The following is a 24,216-nucleotide window of genomic DNA, read 5'->3' as shown; positions in this document are numbered from 1 at the left end:
CCACCCTGGGAGGCAGTAAGGGCTCAAGTACGTGGGTCCTTGCCACCCCCACAGGAGACCAAGAATGAGCTTCAGGCTTCTGGCTTAGGGCTGGTGCTGGTATTCCCAGTATCTGGGGAGTAAACCAGTAGATGAGAAATCTCTGCCTCTCAGCTTTTCAAATAAAATTTTAAAACGGAAAAAAAAATTTAAGTCCTCATGAAAAAGAGTTCTCATAAAAAGCATAAAACATTTCAAAAATAAAAGAAGAAACAATAGAAAAGAAAAACATCAAAGTATATCACACATATCAAGGTTAGGTTTTGGGGGCCAGTGTTGTGGCTTACCGGGTTAAGCCACTGCCTGCAATGCCAGCATCCCATATGAGTGCCAGTTAGAACCCAGCTGCTCCACTTCCAATCCAGCTCCCTGCTAATGTGCCTGGGAAAGCAGCAGAAGATGGCCCAAGTGCATGGGCCCCTGCACCCACGTGGAGACCCAGATGAAGTTCCGGGCTCCTGGCTTCCGTTGTGACCATTTAGGGAATGAACCAGCAGATGGAAGATCTCTTTATCTCTCCTTCTCTCTGTAACTATTTCAAATAAATAAAAATAATTTTTTTTTAAAAAAAGGTTATGTTGTATTCCGTATGTATTAATATAGTATTTCTTTCTATGGATTTAAAAGACCTAAAAACATTAATTTTATGTTAAAGATAAAAATCCTTCAGTATTTAATTAGATTTATACCCATTTAGAAAATAGACGGCACTTAACTATCATAGCAGAATAGTATTTGGTAAGAATAGAGGAAAAGGTTTTGTTATGGAGAAAACTCTTAAAAACACCTAGTAGGTTCTGGGAACGGCACCGTGGCACAGTAGGTTAATCCTCCGCCTGCAGTGCTGGCATCCCACATGGATGCCAGGTTCTAGTCCTGGCTGCTCCACTTCTGATCCAGCTCTCTGCTGTGGCCTGGGAAAGCAGCAGAAGATGGCTCAAGTCCTTAGGCCCCTGCACCGGCATGGGAGTCCAGGAAGAAGCACCTGGCTCCTGGCTTCAGATCAGCACAGCTCGGGCTGTTACAGTCATTTGGGGAGTGAACCAACGGAAGGAAGACCTTTCTCTCGGTCTCTCCCTCTCACTGTGTTTAACTCTTATCTCTCGAATAAAAAAATAAAATCTTAAAAAAAAAAAAAAAACCTCTGTAGGCTCAGAGAAATTCCTAGTAGACAACAAATATACTTTAGTTACCAGGCCTTCACCTCAAATATACAGAAATATCAAGGAGCTGGAGGTGTGGCGCAACAGGTTAAGCCACTGCCTGCAATGCCAGCATCCCACATAAGAACTTGTTTAGTCTGCCTTTCAAATAAATAAATCTTATAAAAAGAAAGAAAGCACACTGTGTTAAAAGCTTCACTTCTGATCCGGCTCTCTGCTAATGTACCTGAGAAAGCAGTAGAAGACAGCCAAGTGCTTGGGCCCCTGCCACTCACATGGGAGACCCGGATGAGGCTTTTGCCTCCTGCCTTTGGCCAGGCCCCACTGCGGCCACTGGGGTCATCTGGAGAGAGAACCACCAGATAACACAGTATCTATCTATATCTCTACCTCTCTCCCTCCCTTTCTGCCTTTCAAATAAATAAATCTTATAAAAAGAAAGAAACCTCGGCCGGCGCTGTGGCTTAACAGGCTAATCCTCCGCCTTGCGGCGCTGGCACACCGGGTTCTAGTCCCGGTTGGGGCAACGGATTCTATACCGGTTGCCCCTCTTCCAGGCCAGCTCTCTGCTGTGGCCCGGGAAGGCAGTGGAGGATGGCCCAAGTGCTTGGGCCCTGCACCCGCATGGGAGACCAGGAGAAACACCTGGCTCCTGGCTTCGGATCAGCGAGATGCGCCGGCCGCAGCAGCCATTGGAGGGTGAACCAACGGCGAAAAGGAAGACCTTCCTCTCTGTCTCTCTCTCTCACTATCCACTTTGCCTGTCAAAAAAAAAAAAAAAAAAAACAAAGAAAGAAAGAAACCTCACTGTGTTAAAAGCAGAAAGAATATACATGAACAATTCATGAATGGTTCTTAAATGATTTTAATGACAATTTCATAATTTTAAAGTCAAAGCATTAAGTCTTTCAATCAGAAAATCTGGATTTGAAACAAAGATGTCATTCATCCTACTATGTGTTGAATTATGCCCCTGCCCCAAATGCATATACTGAAGCCCTAACCCTACTTCAGGATGTGACCATATTTGAGTATAAGGCCTTTAAGAAATAATCAAGTTAAAAGAGGTATTTTAGGGAGGCTCCTAAAGCAATGTGACAAGTATCAGACCATCTAAGGGATACTGCAAGAAAGTGGCCATCCACACATCAAGGAGAGAGGCATCCGAAGAAATCAAATTTGCCAACACCTTGATCTGGAATTTACAGACTCCAAAACGGAAAAAACAACACACTGTCTATTCTATAAGGCACCTATGTGAAATATTTCATTGCAGTAGCCCTATAAGCTAAACACACATATTCTTTATATCCATAAATGAACAACTTATGTTTAGATTACATTAGTATTCTCATGGATAATTTATATGGCAGTTAGGACTACAATATAGATTAAAAATGACTGGTGGTATAGGCCACTGTTGAAATGCTACTTATAATTCCTACATTGCAGGTCAGAATGCTTAGGTTTGAAGTCCTGGGTCTGCTTTTGATTCCAGTTTCTTGTTAATGTACACCCTGAGAGGTAACAGGTGATGGCTCAAGAACTTGGGTCCTTGCCACCCACTTGGGAGACCTGGATCCAGTTTCAAGATTCTGCTTCCAGACTGACCTTGCCTTAACTATTGCAGGCATCTGGGAAGCAAATGGGCAGGATGAAGGAAGGATCTGTCTTTGCCCACCAGCCTCTCTCTGCCTTTCAAATAAACAACCAAAAAAATCCCACCTTTAAAAATAACCATTTAAAATGAGAAAGTACCAAGAACACCAGTAAGCATATATAGTCCTAGAAAGTTCAATAGTAAAAGAACAAAGCAGGACGGCGCGGCGGCTCAACAGGCTAATCCTCCACCTGCGGCTCCAGCACACTGGGTTCTAGTCCTGGTCGGGGCGCCGGATTCTGTTCTGGTTGCCCCTCTTCCAGTCCAGCTCTCTGCTGTGGCCCGGGAGTGCAGTGGAGGATGGCCCAGGTCCTTGGGCCCTGCACCCGCATGGGAGACCAGGAGGAAGCACCTGACTCCTGGCTTCGGATCAGCGCGGTGCGCCAGCCGCAGGGGCCATTGGAGAGTGAACCAATGGAAAAGGAAGAAAGGAAGACCTTTCTCTCTCTCTCTCTCTCTCTCTCACTGTCCACTCTGCCCGTTAAAAAAAAAAAAAAAAAAAAAAAAAGGCAGGCAAGAAAATTTCTAAGAGTCAAATTCATGAACCAGGCACAAAGGCAATGTCAGATACCTTAGAAAGGACCACAGCTTAAAAGAGAAAGCAATTAAGTTTGTTTAAAAATTTCAGTTTCAGGCATTTGCAACTCCAGAAAAACCCTTCAGAAAGAGTAAGGTACCAAAGAAACGAAGCTGGCAGCATAGGAAGCATGTTTTGTTTTGTTCATTTTTTTATTTATTTCAAAGGCAGAGTTACAGAGAGGTAGACAGAGGCAGAGAGAGAGAGAGAGAAAAAGAGAGGTCTTCCATCAGTTGGTTCACTCCCCAAATGGTTGCAATGGCTGGAGTTGGGCCGATCTAAAGCCAGGATCCTGGATCTTCCCCCAGGTCTCTCATGTGGGTGCAGGGGCCCAAGGACTTGGGCCATCTTCCACTGCTTTCCCAGGCACATTAGCAGGGAGCTGGATTGAAAGTGGAGCAGCCAGGACTCAAACCAGCACCCATAAGGGATGCCATTACTGCAGGCAGTAGCTTTACCCACCATGCCACAGTGCTGGGTTTGAAAAGGACACTTTTAAGAGAAGTAGCCCATCAACTAGTCCAAAACACTAAAGACAACAGATGATTATACATGCAAAAAAAATATTAGGGGAAATTTTTTTTTATAAAAAAACAAGCTTCAGGCCGGCGCCGCGGCTCACTAGGCTAATCCTCCGCCTTGCAGCGCCGGCACACCGGGTTCTAGTCCCAGTCGGGGCACCGATCCTGTCCCGGTTGCCCCTCTTCCAGGCCAGCTCTCTGCTGTGGCCAGGGAGTGCAGTGGAGGATGGCCCAAGTGCTTGGGCCCTGCACCCCATGGGAGACCAGGAGAAGCACCTGGCTCCTGCCATCGGATCAGCGCGGTGCACCGGCTGCAGCGCACCTACCGCGGCGGCCATTGGAGGGTGAACCAACGGCAAAAAGGAAGACCTTTCTCTCTGTCTCTCACTGTCCACTCTGCCTGTCAAAAAATAAAAAAAAAATAAATAAATAAAAATAAAAAAAAAACAACTTTGAGTTTAAAAAAAAAACAAGCTTCAAGGTTTGAACTGACACAGACAATAAATAAATGACAAATTGAGCACTATGGGAACACTCAACACTATTTTCTTGCATCAAGAATAATTTTCAGGCCGGCGCCGTGGCTCAACAGGCTAATCCTCCGCCTTGCGGCGCCGGCACACCGGGTTCTAGTCCCGGTCAGGGCACCGATCCTGTCCCGGTTGCCCCTCTTCCAGGCCAGCTCTCTGCTGTGGCCAGGGAGTGCAGTGGAGGATGGCCCAAGTGTTTGGGCTCTGCACCCCATGGGAGACCAGGAGAAGCACCTGGCTCCTGCCATCGGAACAGCGCGGTGCGCCGGCCGCAGCGCGCTACCGCGGCGGCCATTGGAGGGTGAACCAACGGCAAAAGGAAGACCTTTCTCTCTGTCTCTCTCTCACTGTCCACTCTGCTTGTCAAAAATAAAAAAAAAAAAAAGAATAATTTTCAGACTAGAGATTTATTATAAAGACAATACCTAGCTACACTGAGACAGAATGCTGAAGGATAAAGAATCCAAGTATCAAAGATACCTGGGTTTAAATCCTAGCACTATCACTTATTGGAGATGAAGTAGTGCACAGTGCTTAAGAGTATAATCTCTGGGGCCACTGCTGTGGCATAATTGGTTACGCTGCCACCTGAAACACAGGCATTCCATTTGGGTGCACATTTGAATCCCAGTTGCTGCACTTCCAATCCAGCTCCCTGCTAATGCACCTGGGAAAGCAGTGGAGGATGATCCAAGTGCTTGGGCCCCTGCACCCACATGGGAGATCTGAAAGAAGCTCTAGACTCCTGACCTCAGTTTGGTTCAGCCCCTGCCACTGTCACCACTTAAGGAGCAAAACAGACTGAAGATAGACCTTTCTCTTTCTCTCTCTCTCTGTAACTATGCCTTTCTTTTTTTTTTTTTTTTAAATTTTTTTTTTTTTTTTTAATTTTTTGACAGGCAGAGTGGATAGTGAGAGAGAGAGAGAGAGAAAGGTCTTCCTTTTTGCCGTTGGTTCACCCTCCAATGGCCGCCGCGGTAGCGCGCTGCGGCCGCCGCACCGCTCTGTTCCGATGGCAGGGGCCAGGGGCTTCTCCTGGTCTCCCATGGGGTGCAGGGCCCAAGCACTTGGGCCATCCTCCACTGCACTCCCTGGCCACAGCAGAGAGCTGGCCTGGAAGAGGGGCAACCGGGACAGGATCGGTGCCCCGACCGGGACTAGAACCCGGTGTGCCGGCGCCGCAAGGCGGAGGATTAGCCTGTTAAGCTACGGCGCCGGCCTGTAACTATACCTTTCAAATAAAATAAAATAAATCTTAAAAAAAAAAAAAAAAAAAGATTCTGAAACTAGGCTAACTTACCCACTTAAAGCTAAGTAATCTTGTACAAGTTACTCTCTTTCTTAACCTTTCTTTGCAACATAGAGATGATAACACCTACCTCATACAAATTGTGAGGCTTACATTAGATATTACACTTAGAATAGTGTTTGGTACATAATTATTGCTCAGTAACTTAGTAACTGTTCATGTATTGCTGTTTATTGTTATTTTTTATTGCTATTTTTTAACCTGGGAAAGTTATTGTTGTTATCACTGATACTGTTTTCCCTATGTTCACTAAGTCTTGGTTTTTCTCTTCTATGACATATCAAAAGATGGTTTTAAAGAGATGCTGGATTTGAACACCTAACAGGCATTCAAATGCATTTTTGTGAACATCTACTCCAAGTTTTGTGGTTTTGTTTGTTTCTGTTTTTGAGAGACAGAGTCCCCATCCACTGGTTCCTCCCAAATGCCTATAATAACTGAGACCAGGTTAAGGCTGAAGCCTGGAGATGGGAATGTAATACAGGTCTCCCATATGAGTAGCAAAAATCCAATTACTTGATCCATCACTGCTGTCTCCCAGGGTCTTACTGGGAAGCAGGAGACAGAAGCCACATAGTCAGTATGGGATGTGGGCAACTTAACCACTAGGTTAAACTCCTCACCCAACCAAATTTTGAATAAGACAATGACACTATATTTAAGATACATAATTAAGCACTGTATACATACTAAACACAAATTTAGGATGTATTATCAGGAAGATGGTTTATGACAACATAGATAAGAAAACAACACTGAACAGAAGTTAGTTTGTTACAAAGCTGAGAATTCATATTAATGGAAGGAATTTGATCTTTGTTATATAAGAATGCTAGAGCTGCCCACGCTGTGGCATAGTGGGTAAAGCCTCTGCCTGTAGTACCGGCATCCCATATGGGCACTGGTTCGGGACCCAGCTGCTCTGCTTCCCACCAAGCTCTCTGCTATGGCCTGAAAAAGTAGAAGATGGCTCAAGTCCTTAGGCCCCTTCAACCACATGGGAGACCCAGAAAAAGCTCCTGGCCCCCGGCTTTGGATCAGCTTAGCTCCAGCTGTTACGGCCAACTGGGGAGTGAACTGGCATACAGAAGACCTTTCTCTCTCTCTCTGCCTCTCCCCTCTCTGTGTAACTCCAATTTTCAAATAAATAAATAAATCTTTTTAAAAAATACTAGAATACATCTAGGCTTATATAAATTAACTAAAAAAAATTTTTTTTTAATTTCTTTACTTTGGCGACTGGTACTATATGGTAGTGGGGAAAGCCACCTACAGCACTGTCATCCCATTAGGGTGCTGGTTCGAGTCCTGGCTGCTCCACTTCCAATCCAGCTCCCTGCTAATCTCCTGGGAAAGTATGGGAGAATGGCCCAAGTCTTTGGGCCCCTATACCCACATGGAAGACCTGACTCCTGGCTTCAGATTGGCCCAGCTCCAGCTGTTGCAGCTATTTGGGGAGTAAACAAGCCAATGGAACATCTTTGTCTCTCCCTCTCTGTAACTCTGCCTTTCAAATAAATAAATAAATATTTTTTTAAAATTCTTTACTTAAAATTAACAAAAGAAGAGTGGGCATTTGGTCTGCTATTAAGATATCAGTTGACAGCCAGGTCCACTGCTTCATGTTCCCACATCTCATATAGAGTACCTGGGTTCTGGGGCTGGCACTGTGGCATGGCTGGTGGGGCCGCTGCCTGCAGTGCCAACATCCCTTGTGGGCACCAGTTCAAATCCTGGGTGCTCCACTACCAATCCAGCACTCTGTTATGGCCTGGGAAAGCAGCAGAGGATGGCCCAAGCCCTTGGGCTCTTTCCCCCACGTGGGAGACCCAGTGCAGTTCCAGCCATTACAGCAATCTGAGGAATGAACCAGCAGATGGAAAACTTTTCTCTCTCTCTGCCTTTCAAATAAATACATAAATCTTTAAAAAGTATAAAGAATAACATCCTAAGATGTATTTTAATAGAGTTCTTAAAAAAGAAAAAAAAAAGTACCTGGATCACGTACTGCTCCACTTCCAATTCTGGCTTCCCACAAATGTACACCCAGGGAAGCAGCAGTTAGGTCCCTACCACCTACTTAGCAGACCTAGACTGAGTTTCTAGCTCCCCTCTTAGGCCTGTCTCAGCTCAATTATGGGCATTTGGGTAGCAAACCAAGGGGTAGAAGATCTGTTTGTCTCTATCCCTCTTTCTCTGTTTTTCTTTTTCAAATAAATGTAAAATAAGTAAACTTTTTATAAAAAAAAAAAAAAAAAAAACAGAAAGACACCTACAGCCCATATTTGAGTACTTGATTCAATTCCCAACTCCGGTTCCTTACTCCAACTTCCTGCTAGTTCAGACTCTGGGAGGCAATGGTGATGGTTAAGTGACTGGATTCCTGCCACCCACATGAGAAACCTGGCTCCCACTTGTGGTCATCTGGAGAGTGAACCAGCAGATGGGAGCTAGCTCTTGCTTGTTTACTCTCTCTCTCTTTCTCTATCCACGTGTCTCTCTCTCTATCCCTGAAAAATTTTCTTTAATTAACAAAAGAAATTACAGTATTAAAAAAATAAAATATAAAAAGTCCTACACAAACACAGAACATTTCTTAATCTTGGCCAACAGCTCACAATAATTAGATTTCATTAATTCTTTTAAAATAGAACCTATCATTAGGAATAAATCAACACTGACTTTTTTCTACTTATCAAAATGATACACTTAAGACTATAATGAGGAATTTATCATATAAGTGATTTTCCCCAGAAAGAATAAAAAAGTACTTCATAATTAAATGTACATACAATGAATAATAACAATACATTTACAGAGTGCATTCAAGTTTCTCAAACTGTTCTTCTTGTTGTATCATCTAATCTGAAAATAATTCTTACACAAGCAAGCAACTGGTACATTAGTTCCATTTTGTTATCTTCCTGAGGCTCTTTGGGGTAAATGAAGGTCACTCAAGTTGCTCCACAGCATGATTCTAAAGCACAAGATTTTTGTTCAGTTTCCAATTTCTTTTAATAATTTTGTTTCTTCTTTGATGATGTAATATATTTTCAGTGTACAAATGTTACAATTCAGATAGACAAAAGAAATCACCTCCATAATTAAACATAATTAACTGCTGTTTGAAATGAATATTGAAATAAAGTAAAAGAAAGGAAAAGTTTATTTTTTTCCCCGTAATACTATACTGAAAAAACACAAGGCTAAATGAAGTAGTCCAATGGAATAATTAATGTTATTCTTGAACTACCATTAAATATTTTGAATATCCAACTAATAGTTTTTAAAGTAAAGTAACACCAAAATGTAGACATCTCCTTAAAAAAAAAGAGATTCCAGCAATAGCAATTTATTATCTATGAATCCTCACAGAAAACTTAAACTTCATTTTGAATGATATATAATTCCAGGACAAAACCATTACCTTGGGTGTGCTTCCTTTAATGAACTTTTTAATTGAAGACAACAAGCCAGTTTCATTCTTGGGTGGTTTTTCTCCTCCTGAGGGTAGGCTATCATCAACCTCTGAGTATTTCCTCTTTGCTCTGGCAGTGCGTTGGGTTTGGATTTGATTTGATTGCTGAGAAGTTTTCCTTGTTCTCAGCCTCATTTTTTATGGGTGCCACATGTAAAACTGTGAGAGAAAAATAACAAAGGTTATTAAAATTCAACCTAGCATACCCAAATGTGTCCAGCTGATATAATACCTCTTGATTAAAAACAAACAAAAAAACCCAGGTCTTCAAGCAACTAATTCTTAAAAAAAAAAAAAAAAAAAAGGCGGGATCTGCACTGTGGCATAGCGTGTAAAGAAAGCTGCTGCCTACAACAGTGGCATCCCATATGGGCGCCGTTTCTGGTCCCGGCTGCTCCACTTCCGATCTGGCTCTCTGCTGTGGCCAGGGAAAGCAGTAGAAGACGACCCAAGTGTTTGGGCCCCTGCACCCACATGGGAGACCCGGAAAAAGCTCCTGGCTCCAGATCAGCATAGCTCCGGCCGTTGCGGCCATGGGGTAGTGAACCATGAGATGGAAGACCTCTCTCTCTCTCTCTCTCTCTCTCTCTCTGCCTCTGCCTCTGCCTCTCTGTGACTCTGCCTCAAATAAACAAAATCTTGAAGGAAAAAAAAAAGATTTGTACAGATTCTATAAATGTTTATTTGAAAGGTAAAGAGCCAAGGCACAGTGGCACAGAGGGTTAAGCAGGTTGGAGTTCCAGTCACTCTGCTTCCTATCCAGCTTCCTGATAACGTGCCTGGTAAAGACGAGAAGATGGCCCAAGTAGTTAGCCTGTGCCACCCATGTAGGAGACCAGGATGGAGTTTCTGGTTTCAGCTTGGCCCAGAGATCTTGCTATAAGGGCCACTTAGGGAGTGAATCAGCAAAAGGAACATCTCTGTCTCTCCATCTCTCTTGCTCTGTTATATGCTGTTACACAGATACACAACTCAATCGATCTTCAAGAAAAGGGAAGGAAAGGAGGAAGGGAGGAAGGGAAGGAAACATCCCCAATAGCCAGGGATCAGCCACTTCAAAGTCAAGAGCTGGGAACCCAATCCAGGTCTCCCAAGTGGACTTGGAAAACACTTGATGTTTTCCCAGGGTAGGTACCAGCAGGGAGCTGGAATCAGAGGTAGAGTCAGGATCCAAATCCAGGCACTCCAATACGGGATACAGGCATTCCAAAGGGCAATTTAACCACTGTGCAAAATGCCCACAGCAGGAACTTAAGTTAAAGGAATTATGCCTTATATTTTGAATTATCATGAGCTATGTTCCCAACAACCTTTGAAATATTATCATATGTTATAAAGTGTGGGTACACCAAAGAGCATACATGCTCTTTCCACAACACTATGCTGCCTCCACCTATACCAACATCACAATTTGTTTCACAAATATTTATGAAGCACTTAAGCACACTCAGGCATCAGGTTAGGTAAACAGAGAAAATAAACAAGATAGGGAAGGATTTTGCCCTTCTGAAAATCACAACGCAATGGGAAAAATCATCAATCAATGAATTTAATTAATTCTATGAGCATGATTCCACTAACAATCAAAAAGAGGGAGAAGAGTTGGCCTAGCAGTTAAGACATTGGTTAGGGTGCCAGCCAGAGGTGGGTGTTTGGCACAATGATTAAGTTGCAAACTGGAAGGCCTGTATCCCATATAAGAGTGCTAATTTAAGTCCTGGCTCCTCCCCTTCAGATCCAGCATCCAGCTGATGCACATTCTGGAAGGCAGCAGATGATGTCAAGCACCTGTCACCCATATTGAGCTCTGTGCTCCCAGCTTGAGACTGGTCCAACTCTGGGTGTTGCAGACATTTTGGGAATAAACAAGCAGACAGAAGATCTTTCTCTTTTTCAAATAAAATGAAAGTAAATTTTTTAAATGTTTTTAAATAAGATGCTTGTTAGCAGATGATGGCCCAAGGGCTTGGGTCTGTCCCCATGTAGGTGGCAGATCCAGATTTAGATCCAGGATCCTGGCCTGGCCCTGCCTCAGTTGTTGCAGTCATCTGGGAGTTGACAGATGGAAGATTTCTTTCTCTCTCTGTCACTCTGCCTTTCAAATAAATAAAACAGATTTAAAAAAAAAAAAAAAAAGATGACACTTGAATCCCACAGTGGATGGCATGGGTTTGATTTTTCTGATTCAAGGTTCCTGCCAAAGGAGATTCAAGTCTAGCCCTGGTTGTGACAGGTATTTATCTGTCTCTCTACCTCTCTCTCTTCTCTCTGCTGCTCAAGTTTCACAAGAGTGGGCAGATCATTTTGAGAGATTCCAATCTTTTTTTTTATAGATTTATTTATTTGAAAGTCAAAATTAGAGAGAGGGGGAGATACACACACACAGAAAGTGCTCCCATTTGTTGGTTCACTCTCCAAATGTCTGCAATTGCCAGGTCTGGGCCAGGCCCAACCCAAGAGCTAGGAGCTTCATTCAGGTAGCCCACTTGGGTACAGGGACCCAAGCACATGGACCATTTTCTACTGTTTTCCCAGACGCATTAACAGGAAGCTGGATTGGAAGTGGAGCAGCTGAGTCTCGAGCCAGTGCCCACAAGGATGGCAGCACTGCAGAAAGGCTTAACCTGCTAGACCACAGTGCCAGCCCCAAGAGAGTCCAATCTTACCAAACACAATAATAATTTTAAAATTATATTATTATTATTATGCGGCCATCTGGGGAGTGAACCAGCAGATGGAAGACTTTTCTTTCTCGCTCTCTCTGCCTATGCCTCTCTGTAACTCTGCCTTTCAAATAAATAAATAAATCTTTAAAAAAAAAAAAAAGTAATAGTAGTTCAGCTCATTAAAGTTTAAATACTTACTGGTCACCTGCCATTAGACTGGAAACAAAAGGTTGAAAATTATAATCTCTGCACTTGAGAAGCAAAAAGTTTAACAAGTAAGTATAATAGACACTTGTCATATTATATATTATTATATATACAAAATATTAGACCACTCTGTGTGGAGAAAATGAAGACAGTTCTGGGAAAGTTTAAGAAAAAAGTCTTGGGGCCAGTACTGTGGCACAGCAGGTTAAGCCATTGTCTGCAGTGCCAGTATCTGACATGGACGCCAGTTCGAGTCCAGGCCACTCCACTTCCAATCGAGCTCCAGCTAATGTGACATCAGGAGAAGTTAGCCCAAGTGCTTAGGCTCCTGGACCCACATGGGAGGGACCCACATGGGAGACCCAAAAGAAGCTCTCTGCTCCTGGCTTCAGCATGGCCCAGCCCCAACCATTTGGGGAGTGAACCAGCAGAGGGAAGTTATCTTTGTCTCTCCTTCTCTCTCTATAACTCGGCCTTATAAATAATTAAAAAGAATTTAGGGGCCAGCACTGTTGCATAGCAGGCTAAGTCTCTGAGGCATCGGAACCCCACATGGGCACTGCTCCACTTCCAATCCGGCTCCCTGCAAATGCACTTAGGAAAGCAGGGAAGATGGCCCAAGTCCTTGGGCCTCTATACCCATGTGGGAGACCTCAAGGAAGCTCCTAGCTCCTGGCTTTGGCCTAGCCCAGCCTGGCCATTGCAGCAATTTGGGAAGTGAACCAGCAGATGGAAGATTCCTCTCTCTCTGCCTTTCAAATAAATAAATAAATCTTAAAAAAATTTTTTTTAAATAAAAATCTTTCCACAAAGGCTAGCATTAAATGGGTTTACTGGTGTATTTTACCTAACGGTTGAAGAACAGCAATTCTCAAAATGTTCCCAAAAATTGATGAGGAACACCTTCTAGCTCACTAAGCCTTAACCATGATACCAGAGACAAAGACAATACAAGCGAGGCTGGGGACCTGGCACAGTGGGTTAAAGTTGCTATCTGCAGCATCCCATATGGGCACAAGTTGTGTCACAGTTGCTCCATTTCTGATTCAACTCCCTGCTACACACCTGAAAAAGCAGCAGCAGATGGCCAAAGTCCTTGCTACGCTAGTGGGAGACCCAGATAGAGTTCCAGGGCACTGGCTTCAGACTAGCTCAGCCCTTGTCACTGCAGTCATTTGAGCAATGAACCAGAAGATGGAAGATATGCCCCTCTCTCCCTTTCTGTAATTCTGCCTTTCAGAACATAAATAAATCTTCTTAAAAAAGCAATAAGAAAACCATGGGTCAATATTCCTTATAAACACAGAGGAAACTACCCTGAACAAAATATCAGCAGAATAAACAGATTATACTTCATGATCAAGTGGGATTTATCCCAGAAATGTCAGGACAATTCAATATGGGAAACCTGACATAATACACATTATCGAGTAAAGGGGAAAAAAATCCACCTGATCATTTCAATTCACCCAGAAAAAGTATCTGATCAAATCCAACATTTTTTCATGATAAAAAAATACATAACAAAAGATAACACCACGTAACTTCTTCAACCTGTAACTTCTTCAACCTCGTAAAAAGACCCAAAGCACTTCATACATGACAAAAAAATGTAATTGTTCTCTTCCTAATATCAGGAACAAGACAAACTTTATGTCCAATCTCACCATGTCCATTCAATACTTTACTGGATGGAAGTTCTAGTAATGGTTATATAATATGCCAATGTATAAGTATTTCATAATTTAACCACAGGCCTGCTAAAAAATTAAACTGTCCATATTAGTAGTATTACCTCAAATGAGTAACTACAAAAATTTGTCTACATTTCTAATTAAGACAGTTTCTTAGCAATGAATTTATTCAGATTTCTAACATTTGGTAATATCTCTAGAAATATCAAGCTACCTTCTAGAAAATGTTTTCAATCAGTAATGTACAAAAGACTGAATCTTCCACATCAGCATTATTTTTAATTTTTAAAATGTTTGCCAAATCGAAGTAAAAAAAATGTTAAATTGTAGATTATAACTATTGAAACTACATAATTTATACTTATACTCTACCACTAGTTTCCATTTTGTTAAATGTCCCTTTATAATTTATTTCTAAGATTATAGAACACTAAAATTGGGGAGGGAAAAAACCCTTATAATTCAACTTCCCAAGCAAAGCAGATACCTTAGGTAACATTCCTGAAGAAAAGCAATTTAAAATCTGCTTGAATGCTCAGGGAAAAATGAAGCTCACTACTTCATAAGGCAATAGTAACTATAGAGTCAGGTATATGATTAAGACACCAGTTAAGATGCCCATGTTCCATATCAAGTGTCAGGATTTGATCCCTGCCTCTAGCTCAGGACTACAGTTTCCTGCTAATGTAGACTCTGGGAAGCAGCAGTGATTGCTCAAGTATTTGGGTTACTCCCACCTACAATACCGATCTGGATTGAGTTCCTGGTGCCTGTCCTCAGTTCAGTCCCAATCATCACAGGTGTGCAAAATCAATCAAAGGATGGGAGCTCTCTGTATCTCCCCAAAATTTTTTTTAAACTTTTTTTTCAGAAATTATATATTGAATGAGTTCTAACCAAAAACTTATTAAACTCAACTGAGTAAAATTTGCAAATATTCATATGTCAGCATTGTGGTGCAGCAGGTTAAGCCAAGGCCTACAGCGCCAGCATCCCATATAGGTGCTGGTTCAAGCTCCAATTGTTCCAGTTCCAATCCAGTGCTCTGCTAATGCACATGTTAAAGCAGCAGAAGATGGTCCAAGTCCGTGGGCCCCTGCCACCCACATGGGGAGACTCTGAAGAAGCTCCTGGCTCCTGACTTCAACCTGATCCCAGCCCCAGTCATTGCAGCCATTTGGGAAGTGAACCAGCAGATGGAAGATTCTCTCTCTCTCCCCCTCTTTCTCTCCTCTCTCTCTGTCATTCTTTCAAATAAATAAATAAATATTTTAAAATTAAAAAAAAAGTTTCAAGGGTAGGCAGAGTTAGACAGTGAGAGAGAGAGGCAGAGAGAAAGATCTTCCTTCCATTGGTTCACCCTCCAACGACTGCTGCGGTCAGCATGCTGCAGCCGGCGCACCACGCTGATCCAAAGCCAGGAGCCAGGTGCTTATCCCAGTCTTCCCATGTGGGCGCAGGGCCCAAGCACTTGGGCCATCCTCCACTGCACTCCCGGGCCATAGCAGAGAGCTGGAATGGAAGAAGAGCAACCGGGACAGAATCCGGTGCCCCGACCGGGACTAAAACCCTGTGTGCCGGCTCCGCAGGCAGAGGATTGGCCTATTGAGCCGCAGCGCAGGCCAGTATGGCCTCTTGGTTAAAGCTTTGTTTGGGGGCCAGCACTGTGGCATAGCGGGTAAAGACACTGCCTGGAGTGCCAGCATCAGATACAGGCACCAGTTCCAGTCCCTGCAGCTCCACTTCCAATCCAGCTCTCTGCTATGGCCTAGGAAAGCAGAAGATGGCCCAAGTCCTGGGCCCCTGCTCCCACGTGGGAGACCCGGAAGAAGCTCCTGGCTCCTGGTTTTGGATCGATGCAGCTCTGGCCATTGTTGCCATCTGGGGAGTGAACCAGCAGATGGATGACCTCTCTCTCTCTCTACCGCTCTCTGTAGCTCTATCCTTCAAATAAATAAAATAAATCTTTAAAAAAAAAAGCACTGGATCCAACTCTTGTCTCTGCTCCCAATTCCAGCTTCCTGCTAATGCACATCATGGGGGGACAGCAGGTGACAGCTCAAAAACTTCAGTCTGGCATAGCAGGTTAAGCCCCTTCTTGGACACCACATCCCATATTGCAGTGCCAGTCCCAGCTATTCTACTTCCAATCCAACTTCCTGCCAATTGATCTTGAAGGCAGCAGATGATGGCTCAAGTGCTTTGGTTCCAACTACATGGGAGACCCAGGCAGAATTCCTGGCTTCCAGCTGGTCCAGCCCCGGCTGTTGCAGGCATTTGGGGAGTGAAGCAGCAGCAGAATATCTCTCTCTTCAATATCTTTCCCTCTTTCTTTGTCACTCTGCCTTTCAAACAAATATTTTTAAAATTTTTATTTATTTATTTGAAAGGCAGAGTGACAACAGAGGGAGAGGCAGAGAGTGAGAGAGATCTTACTGATTCACTCCCCAAATGGCAACAACAACCAGGGCTGGGCCAGGCCAACCAAGGAGCCGAGAACTCCATCCGGGTCTCCCATGTGGATGCAGGGGCCCAAGCACTTGGGCCATCTTCCAGCTGCTTTCCCAGGCCCATTAGCTAGGAGCTAGATTGAAAGTGAAGCAGCAGGCGCCCATACAGGATGCCATGCAGGCAGCAGCTTAACCCAATGCACCACGGCACCAGCCCCCCCCCCTTTTTTTTTTCTTAAAGGAAAAAGCAACAACAAAGAACTGCAGTCCCTGACACTCAGAGAGACCTAGACTGAGTTTTCAACTCCCAGCTTCAGCCTAGCCCAGGCCTAGCTGTGAGGACATTTGGGGAATAAACCAGCACATGAAGAGACCTCTCCCTATCTCTCTTCCTCTCATATAAATGATTTTTTTTAAAAATAATAACCTTCCATGTGAAAAAATGTTACCTAATTAAAAAAAGTTACCCAAAATCTCACTTTCTCATAATTCTTTAGTTTCTGCTTTTCATCTAAACAGCCTTTTGGAATGGGTGACTTCTCTGGGAAACCTCTGGCTGTGCAAAACCTTAAAACAACCTCAATCTTGGCCGGCGCCGTGGCTTAACAGGCTAATCCTCCGCCTTGCGGCGCCAGCACACCGAGTTCTAGTCCCGGTTGGGGCGCCGGATTCTATCCCGGTTGCCCCTCTTCCAGGCCAGCTCTCTGCTATGGCCTGGGAAGGCAGTGGAGGATGGCCCAAGTCCTTGGGCCCTGCACCCATATGGGAGACCAGGAGAAGCACCTGGCTCCTGGCTTCGGATCAGCACGGTGCGCCGGCCGCGGCGACCATTGGAGGGTAAACCAACACAAAAAGGAAGACTTTTCTCTCTGTCTCTCTCTCACTATCCACTCTGCCTGTCAAAAACAAACAAACAACCTCAATCTGTAAAAGCACTGCTCACAAATTGTCTTCTAGGAGCCCAAAATTAACTTCTTATAGATACAATGTTACAAATGGGGGTCAGAGTTCCAGGGCAGCTGCTATGAGTACCCTTAGCCCAATAACTGAACAGAAAAATCTCAAATCTAATTATACAAATAATGTGGAAAAACAGCATTCTATATTTCAGCACAAGGTCTATCTGTATCTGTAACAAAACTACAGACCTCTGATGCTGGGAAAACTAGGTATCACAATGCAAAAAATAATGCTAGACATTTGGACCATATACAAAATTAACTCAAACTGAGTCAAAACACTAAATATAAGAACTAAAACCATAGAACTCTTAAAGAAAAAAATAAGGGAAAAAGCTCAAGGTACTGCACTTGGCAACTGTTCATTGGCTAAGACACCAAAAGCATAAGGAATAAAAGAAAAAAAATAAATTATACTACATCAAAGTTAAAAATATTTGTTTATGAAAGGGCACTATCAACAGTGAAACAGGCAACTCATGGAATGAGTGAAAGTATTTGCAAATCACATATTTCAAAAGGAGCTTGGCCAAGCTCCCTGCTGTGGCCCGGGAGTGCAGTGGAGGATGGCCCAGGTCCTTGGGCCCTGCACCTCCATGGGAGACCAGGAGAAGCACCTGGCTCCTGGCTTCAGATCAGCGCAGTGTGCAGGCCGCAGTGGCCATTGGGGGGGTGAACCAACGGAAAAGGAAGACCTTTCTCTCTGTCTCTCTCATTGTCCACTCTGCCTGTCCAAAAAAAAAAAAAGGAGCTTGGCCTGCACCATGGCTCACTTGGCTAATCCTCCACCTGCAGTGCCGGCACCCCGGGGTTCTAGTCCTGGTTCCTCCTCTTCCAGTCCAGCTCTCTGCTGTGGCCCAGTAGGGCAGCAGAGGGTGGCCCAAGTGCTTGGGTCCCTGCACCCACATGGGAGACCGGGAGGAAGCACCCGGCTCCTGGCTTCGGATCGGCACAGAGCCGGCCATAGCGCCATTAGGGGAGTGAACCAATGGAAGGAAGACCTTTCTCTCTGTCTCTTTCACTGTCTATAACTCTACCTGTTAAATAAAAAAAATTTTTTTAAAAAGGGGCTGATATCAGAATATATAAAGAACTCCTTCAATCAGGAGTGGGTACTTGCCAAAGCAGTTAAGATGCCACTTGGGACACCCAATTCCTTATCAGGATGCCTGAGTTAGAGTAGCAACTCTGCTTCCAACTGATTCCAGCACATGCACCCTGGGAGATGATGGCTCAAGTACTTAGGTCTCTAACCTCATGGAGATCAGACAAGTTTCTGGCTCCTGACAGCCATCTGGCCCAGTCCTGGCTGTTTATGGGCATTTAGGGGGTGAATCAGTGGATGGGATCTGATCTCTCTCTCTTTTCCAACTTTTCAAATAAATTAATAAATATTTTTAAGTTAAGTATAAAAATTACCATACAATGCAGCCATTCTACTTCTAGGTATACACCAAAAGAAACAAAAGCAGAGATTTGAACAATACGTTCATATTCATAGCAGTATTATTCACTATAGCCAAAAGGGGGCCGTGGCTCACTTGGTTAATCCTCCGCCTGCAGCACCGGCATCCCATATGGGCACCGGGTTCTAGTCCTCGTTGCTCCTCTTCCAGCCCAGCTCTCTGCTGTGGCCCGGGAGGGCAGTGGAGGATGGCCCAAGTGCTTGGGCCTTTGCACCCACATGGGAGACCAGGAAGAAGCACCTGGCTCCTGGCTTCAGATCGGCGCAGCAGCCACTTGGGGAATAAAACTCTCAATGTCTGTAACTCTACCTGTCAAATAAATTTAAAAAAAAAAAAAAAAAAAAAAAAAAAGGTAGAAGAGGCCAGCATTGTGGTGCAGCAGGTTACACCATCACCCATCCCAAAAGAGCACTAGTTCAAGTCATTAGATGCTCCATTTCTGATCCAGCTCCCTATCAATATGCCTGGGAAAGCAGTGGAAGATGGCCACAGTGCTTGAACCCAGTGACCCACGGGAGACCTGGCTTCAGCCTGCTCCACTCCTGGCCACTGAGAACATCTGGGGAATGAACTAGCGAATAGAAGATCAACAGATCTCTCTCCATCTCTCGATAACTCTGCCTTTCAGATAAATAAATCTTAAAAGAAAGGAAAACCAGTGTCCACAAACAGATGAATGGATAAACAAAATGCAGCATAATCATACAATTAAACAGTACTCAGTCCTCCACGTAAAAGAAGGAAATCCTGACACATGCTACAACATGAATGAACACTGAGAACTATTGGAACAGTTTTCAGTTTGAGAAGACGAAAAAGTTCCAGACATGGATGATAGTAATGGTTACACAACAAGGCAACTGTACTTAATATCACTGCATATTTTAAATGATAAATTTTGTTTTATATACATAGTTTACAAATTTTTTAACACCTATAGATCTTCATCTAATACTTTGGCTCTAGCCTAAAAGTAGTATCAGCAAAGTTTTCCAGTAGGGCCAGAACTCTAAACTATTGTGAATGATAGGAAGAATAAGAGAAAAGAAGAAAAGGACAGGTAAAGGGAACAAGCAAAATTTTGCCTCTTACCTCATCTTTTAAACATATTCTTTAAAAAAAAAAATGACAAAATAATCTATCAACAAAATATGTCAAATTATCAGGCACATAAATTACTGAAATACTACATCTCAATTCTGAATTTAAAAATTCACAATACACCTGGTTTATTTGGGTAATGCATTATCAGGAAATAGAATTGAAGAATAAGCAGGGTTGGAGAAAGAGACAGGGGAAAAAACGACAAAAATTGTATCAGAGGACCTAACCCTTAAATGGGAGTCATAGCTTTAAGAAGAAAAGGCAATCTAGGTCCAGATGTGGAATTAGTCTTTCTCCACTATGAATCCAGCCAGGTGGACCATTTCCTTTAGTCTGCCCTAACGAAAGAGATTTTGAGAACAAAGTAGTCATGGACTTAAAAACTAGAGCCCCAGAAAACAAACTTGCTATGACCAGTTGGAGTTTTGCCTAGAGATCCATTCTTATCTTGATTGGGTTCTATCTAGACAATAGAAAACTCAAAAGAATGCTGATTCTAGTCTAACAACAACAACAAAAAAAACTGGATAAGCCACAAAATTAAACCTTTATTGAACCTATCAAACAGTAGAAGATACAAGGCAACCCAGTAACCTCAAATACAAGACAAGACAAGCTCTTTCTAGGATTCAAAAGAGGCAAAAACTGGCTAACCTATGAAAGAGTAGAGGGGATATTAAAGCAGATGAAAAGAATTCATCTAAAATTGTTAATAAATTGCTCAAGGTAAAATGTGAGCACGGAGCATCCTTGGAAGCCACAGATATGAGGGAAATTTAAGTCCATCTTCAAGGTCTTCACCGAACCTCCACCAGGTGCTTGCTCACAGTGGGACTGGAGACAGCATTTCCTCTGTGGTGCCCAGTGGCTGGAGAAAGGGAGTAGCCTCTGCTATGGGAAAAGTACAAAGCCTCAAACATATCCTCATTCCCAAAGGATATAATAAGCCTTTAAGGCACTACAGAAGGGGCAAGCCTAGTCACACCCACAGTATAAGTGGTAAGTGAAGATATTATGGATAAGGGAAGGGTGAAAGCAAAGCCCATCTACCACTATGGAAAGAGGCAGGAAGGAGTCTTGAGTCCAGAATCTTACACCAACGCCACCAGGAATCTACCACTGAGGCAGGCTTAGGAAAACTTTTCCAAATAGGACTTGCAAAGATGCAAGGCACAGGCAGGCCTAGGGGAGCAAGATCACTGAAAAAGCCCTACCACTGATGCCCAAAAACCACAGGGCCTGTCCAAGTTTGAAACTGGATCAGGACAACACAGCTGTTTCAGACTCCACCACCAACCTAACAAGCACCAATTAACCCAAGAGTAGTCTATCTCTGGGAAAGGGTCAAGAATACCCACAAATTCCCCCTCTGAAACACATGAAAATCCAAAACCTGAGAGCTAATCAGAAAAATTAAGAAACACCTTCCTACTCCCCAATTCATAAGTACAAAGTCAACGTAAGTCAAGTCAACAAAGTCAGCATAAATACAAAGTCAACACAAACCAAATTTTAAGCCAATGGTATACTAAAGGTACCCTTTGCCATAAGAAAATGTAAAACTCAGCTCAACTCATGACTAGGCTGACTCAATTCCCTATACTAAAAGTCCTGTGGAATATAATTTTCCAGGTATAAGAATATTTATTTAGTCTTTACTGCCCTATTCAAAAAAATCCAGCATTCAGTAAAATGTTGTATGACACTCCACAAAGGAAGAAAATCCAACCTGCTGTTAGAGACAGAGTATTCAGGGGCCAACACTGTGGATTGGTAGGTTAAGTTGCTACCTGTGAAGCTGGAATCCTGATGGGCACCAGTTTGAGTTCCAGCTGCTCCACATACAATCCAACTCCCTTGATGATGTGCCTGGGAAAGCAGCAGCAGATGGCCCAAGTGCTTCAGCCCCTGCCACCCAATGTGGGAGACCTGGATGGAGTTTCTGGCTTTGGCCTGGCCCACCCCTGGCTGTTGAGGCAGCCAGAAAGAGATCTCTTTCTGTTTTTCCCTCTCTGTAGCTCTGCCTTTCAAATAAATAAAATATTAAAAGAAAAAAAAAAAATAGGGGCCGGCGCTGGCATCCCATATGGGCACCGGTTCTAGTCCCAGCTACTCCTCTTCCAATCCAACTCTGTGCTATGGCCTGGGATAGCAGTGGAAGATGGCCCAAGTCCTTGGGCCCCTGCACCCGTGTGGGAGACCTGGAAGAAGCTCCTGGCTTCGGATTGGCACAGCTCCGGCCGTTGTGGCCATATGGGGAGTGAACCAGCAGATGGAAGAACTCTCTCTGTCTCTATCTCTCTCTGTAACTCTGTCTTCCAAATAAATAAAATAAACCTTAAAAAAAAAAAAAGGAAAAAAAAATAAGAGTATTCAAAAAAATAAGAATATTCAATAGAACCAGAAATCAATGAAGTTAAAAACAAGGAAAAAATTAATAAAACCAAAAGTTGAATTTTTCAAAAAGATCAGCAAATTGATAAATCTTCATCAGGACTAAGAGGGAAATGTAAAACATAAATTGCCAATATTGGGAATGAAAATCTAAACAGCACTACAGATCCTGGACATCACTACAGAGGCTTTAAAAGAAAAATCATGAAATATTACAAACAACTTTATTCCCATGCATTCAACAAAAAATTTAGATGAAATGGTCAAATTCCTTAAAAAGTATAAACCACCAAAGCTCACAATACATGATTAGCTCTATATCTATTTGTATTTTTAAAATAATTTTTAAAAATTTATTTGAGAGTCAGAGAAAGTACCCATCTGATAGACGATTACTCCAAATGATCAACAATGGCTGAGACTTAGGAGCTCAATCCAGGCCTCCCATGTGAATGGCAGGAACCCAGGAACCCAATCACCTGGAGCCTGTATCATGGCATTGTGGTTAACCTGCTGTTTGTAATGCCAGCATTCCAAACCGAGTGCCAGTTCAAGTCTCAGCTATTCTGCTTCCAATACAGCTCCCAGTAAATGCGCCTGGGAAGGCAACAGAATATGGCCCAAATATTTGGGCCCCTGACACCCATATCAAATACCAGGATGGATTTCCTGGCTCCTGCCTTCACCTGGCCCAGCCCTGGCTGTTGTGGCCATTTGGGAAGTAAAACAGTTGAGATATTTCTGTTTCTCCCTGTCTTCTGTGACTCTGCCTTTTAAATAAATTAATCTTTTTAAAAACAACAACAAAGAACTCAACCGCTTGAACTATCACCTGACATTTCCCTGGGTCCACACAAGGAGCAATCAAGAGCCCAAGCCAGTAACTTGTCCCAGGCACTCTGATGTAAGACAGGGGCATCCTAACCAGCGTGTTAACCACTAGGCCAAAAGTTCATCCCTATTTTTAAAATGGAAACTGTAGTAAAAAACCTCCACACCAACATGGCTTTACTGGAGAATCCTACTAAACATCTAAAAATAAATAACAAATCTGCATAAACTTTTCCAGAGGTAGAAGCACTCCTAAGCTCATTTCTGATTACCTGTGATTATGTCTACCTTAGCTCTTATCATAATCAGACTGTTTCTAAATCTTTAATTGCATTAGATTTTGAGAATCCTGAAGACAGATATCTATTACTCCAGTAACCTGGCACACAGGTTAACTCAGTCTTTTTTTTCTTTTTTGACAAGTAGAGTTACAGACAGTGAGAGGGAGAGACAGAGAGAAAGGTCTTCTTTCCATTGGTTCACTCCCCAAATGGCCACTACGGCTGGAGCTACGCCGATCCGAAACCAGGAGCAAGGTGCTTCCTCCTGGTCTCCCATGCAGGTGCAGGGTCCCAAGTACTTGGGCCATCCTCCACTGCCCTCCCGGGCCACAGCAGAGAGCTGGACTGGAAGAGGAGCAACCAAGACTAGAACCCGGCACCCATATGGGATGCCGGTGCCGCAGGCAGAGGATTAACAAAGTGAGCCACGGCGCTGGCCCCATCTCAGTCTTTTTTTAACTGAACCACACTTTTCTCACTTCTCTCAAAAAGACCAGGTAATGAAGAAAAAACTTTGTCAATGAATCAAATAATCCTCACTATAATAACTCTTACTCAAAAAAGGGACCTATAAAATAAAATTTTAAATGTTCCTTCCTCATAAGAGTTCCTTCCTCGTCACAAAATTCCTGATTCCAAGCAATCTTTGAGGAAAACAATAACAGTTGTAAACTGTCTTGCCTTAAGATCAAGTAATGATACAAGCATAAAGTCAGTTAATATTTTACTAAAGAGGTCTACACTGCATAAATTGCTACCCAAACAACGTGAGGGAACAATAGCACATTGTCTACAAAGGAATCTTAAAATAAATTCTTAAGATACTTTTTTTTTTTAAATTAAGATTTATTGGGGTCAGCACTTTGGCATAGTAGGCTAAGCCTCCA

General features: G+C 43.1%; 1 protein-coding gene across 3 annotated transcripts in view; it reads right to left on the bottom strand.

Moving 5' to 3' along the window:
• CTDSPL2 (CTD small phosphatase like 2) overlaps window positions 1–24,216 on the bottom strand; it is a 100,740-nt gene that overhangs the window by 58,388 nt on the left and 18,136 nt on the right. For 2 of the 3 annotated variants that reach the window (XM_062205815.1, XM_062205814.1), the window contains exon 2: window positions 9,227–9,436. In XM_062205815.1, coding sequence (XP_062061799.1) covers window positions 9,227–9,412 — 186 coding nt within the window. In that variant the 5' untranslated portion in view covers window positions 9,413–9,436. Of the gene's footprint in view, window positions 1–326; window positions 572–9,226; window positions 9,437–24,216 lie in introns of those variants that run through there. The other variant, XM_062205816.1, reaches the window with a different exon arrangement.

Source organism: Lepus europaeus, chromosome 11 (genome assembly GCF_033115175.1).
Source record: "Lepus europaeus isolate LE1 chromosome 11, mLepTim1.pri, whole genome shotgun sequence".
NCBI classification, from domain to species: Eukaryota; Metazoa; Chordata; class Mammalia; order Lagomorpha; family Leporidae; genus Lepus; species Lepus europaeus.
Note: the sequence above shows the minus strand (reverse complement) of the source record. Positions and strands in the feature narration are given on the sequence as shown.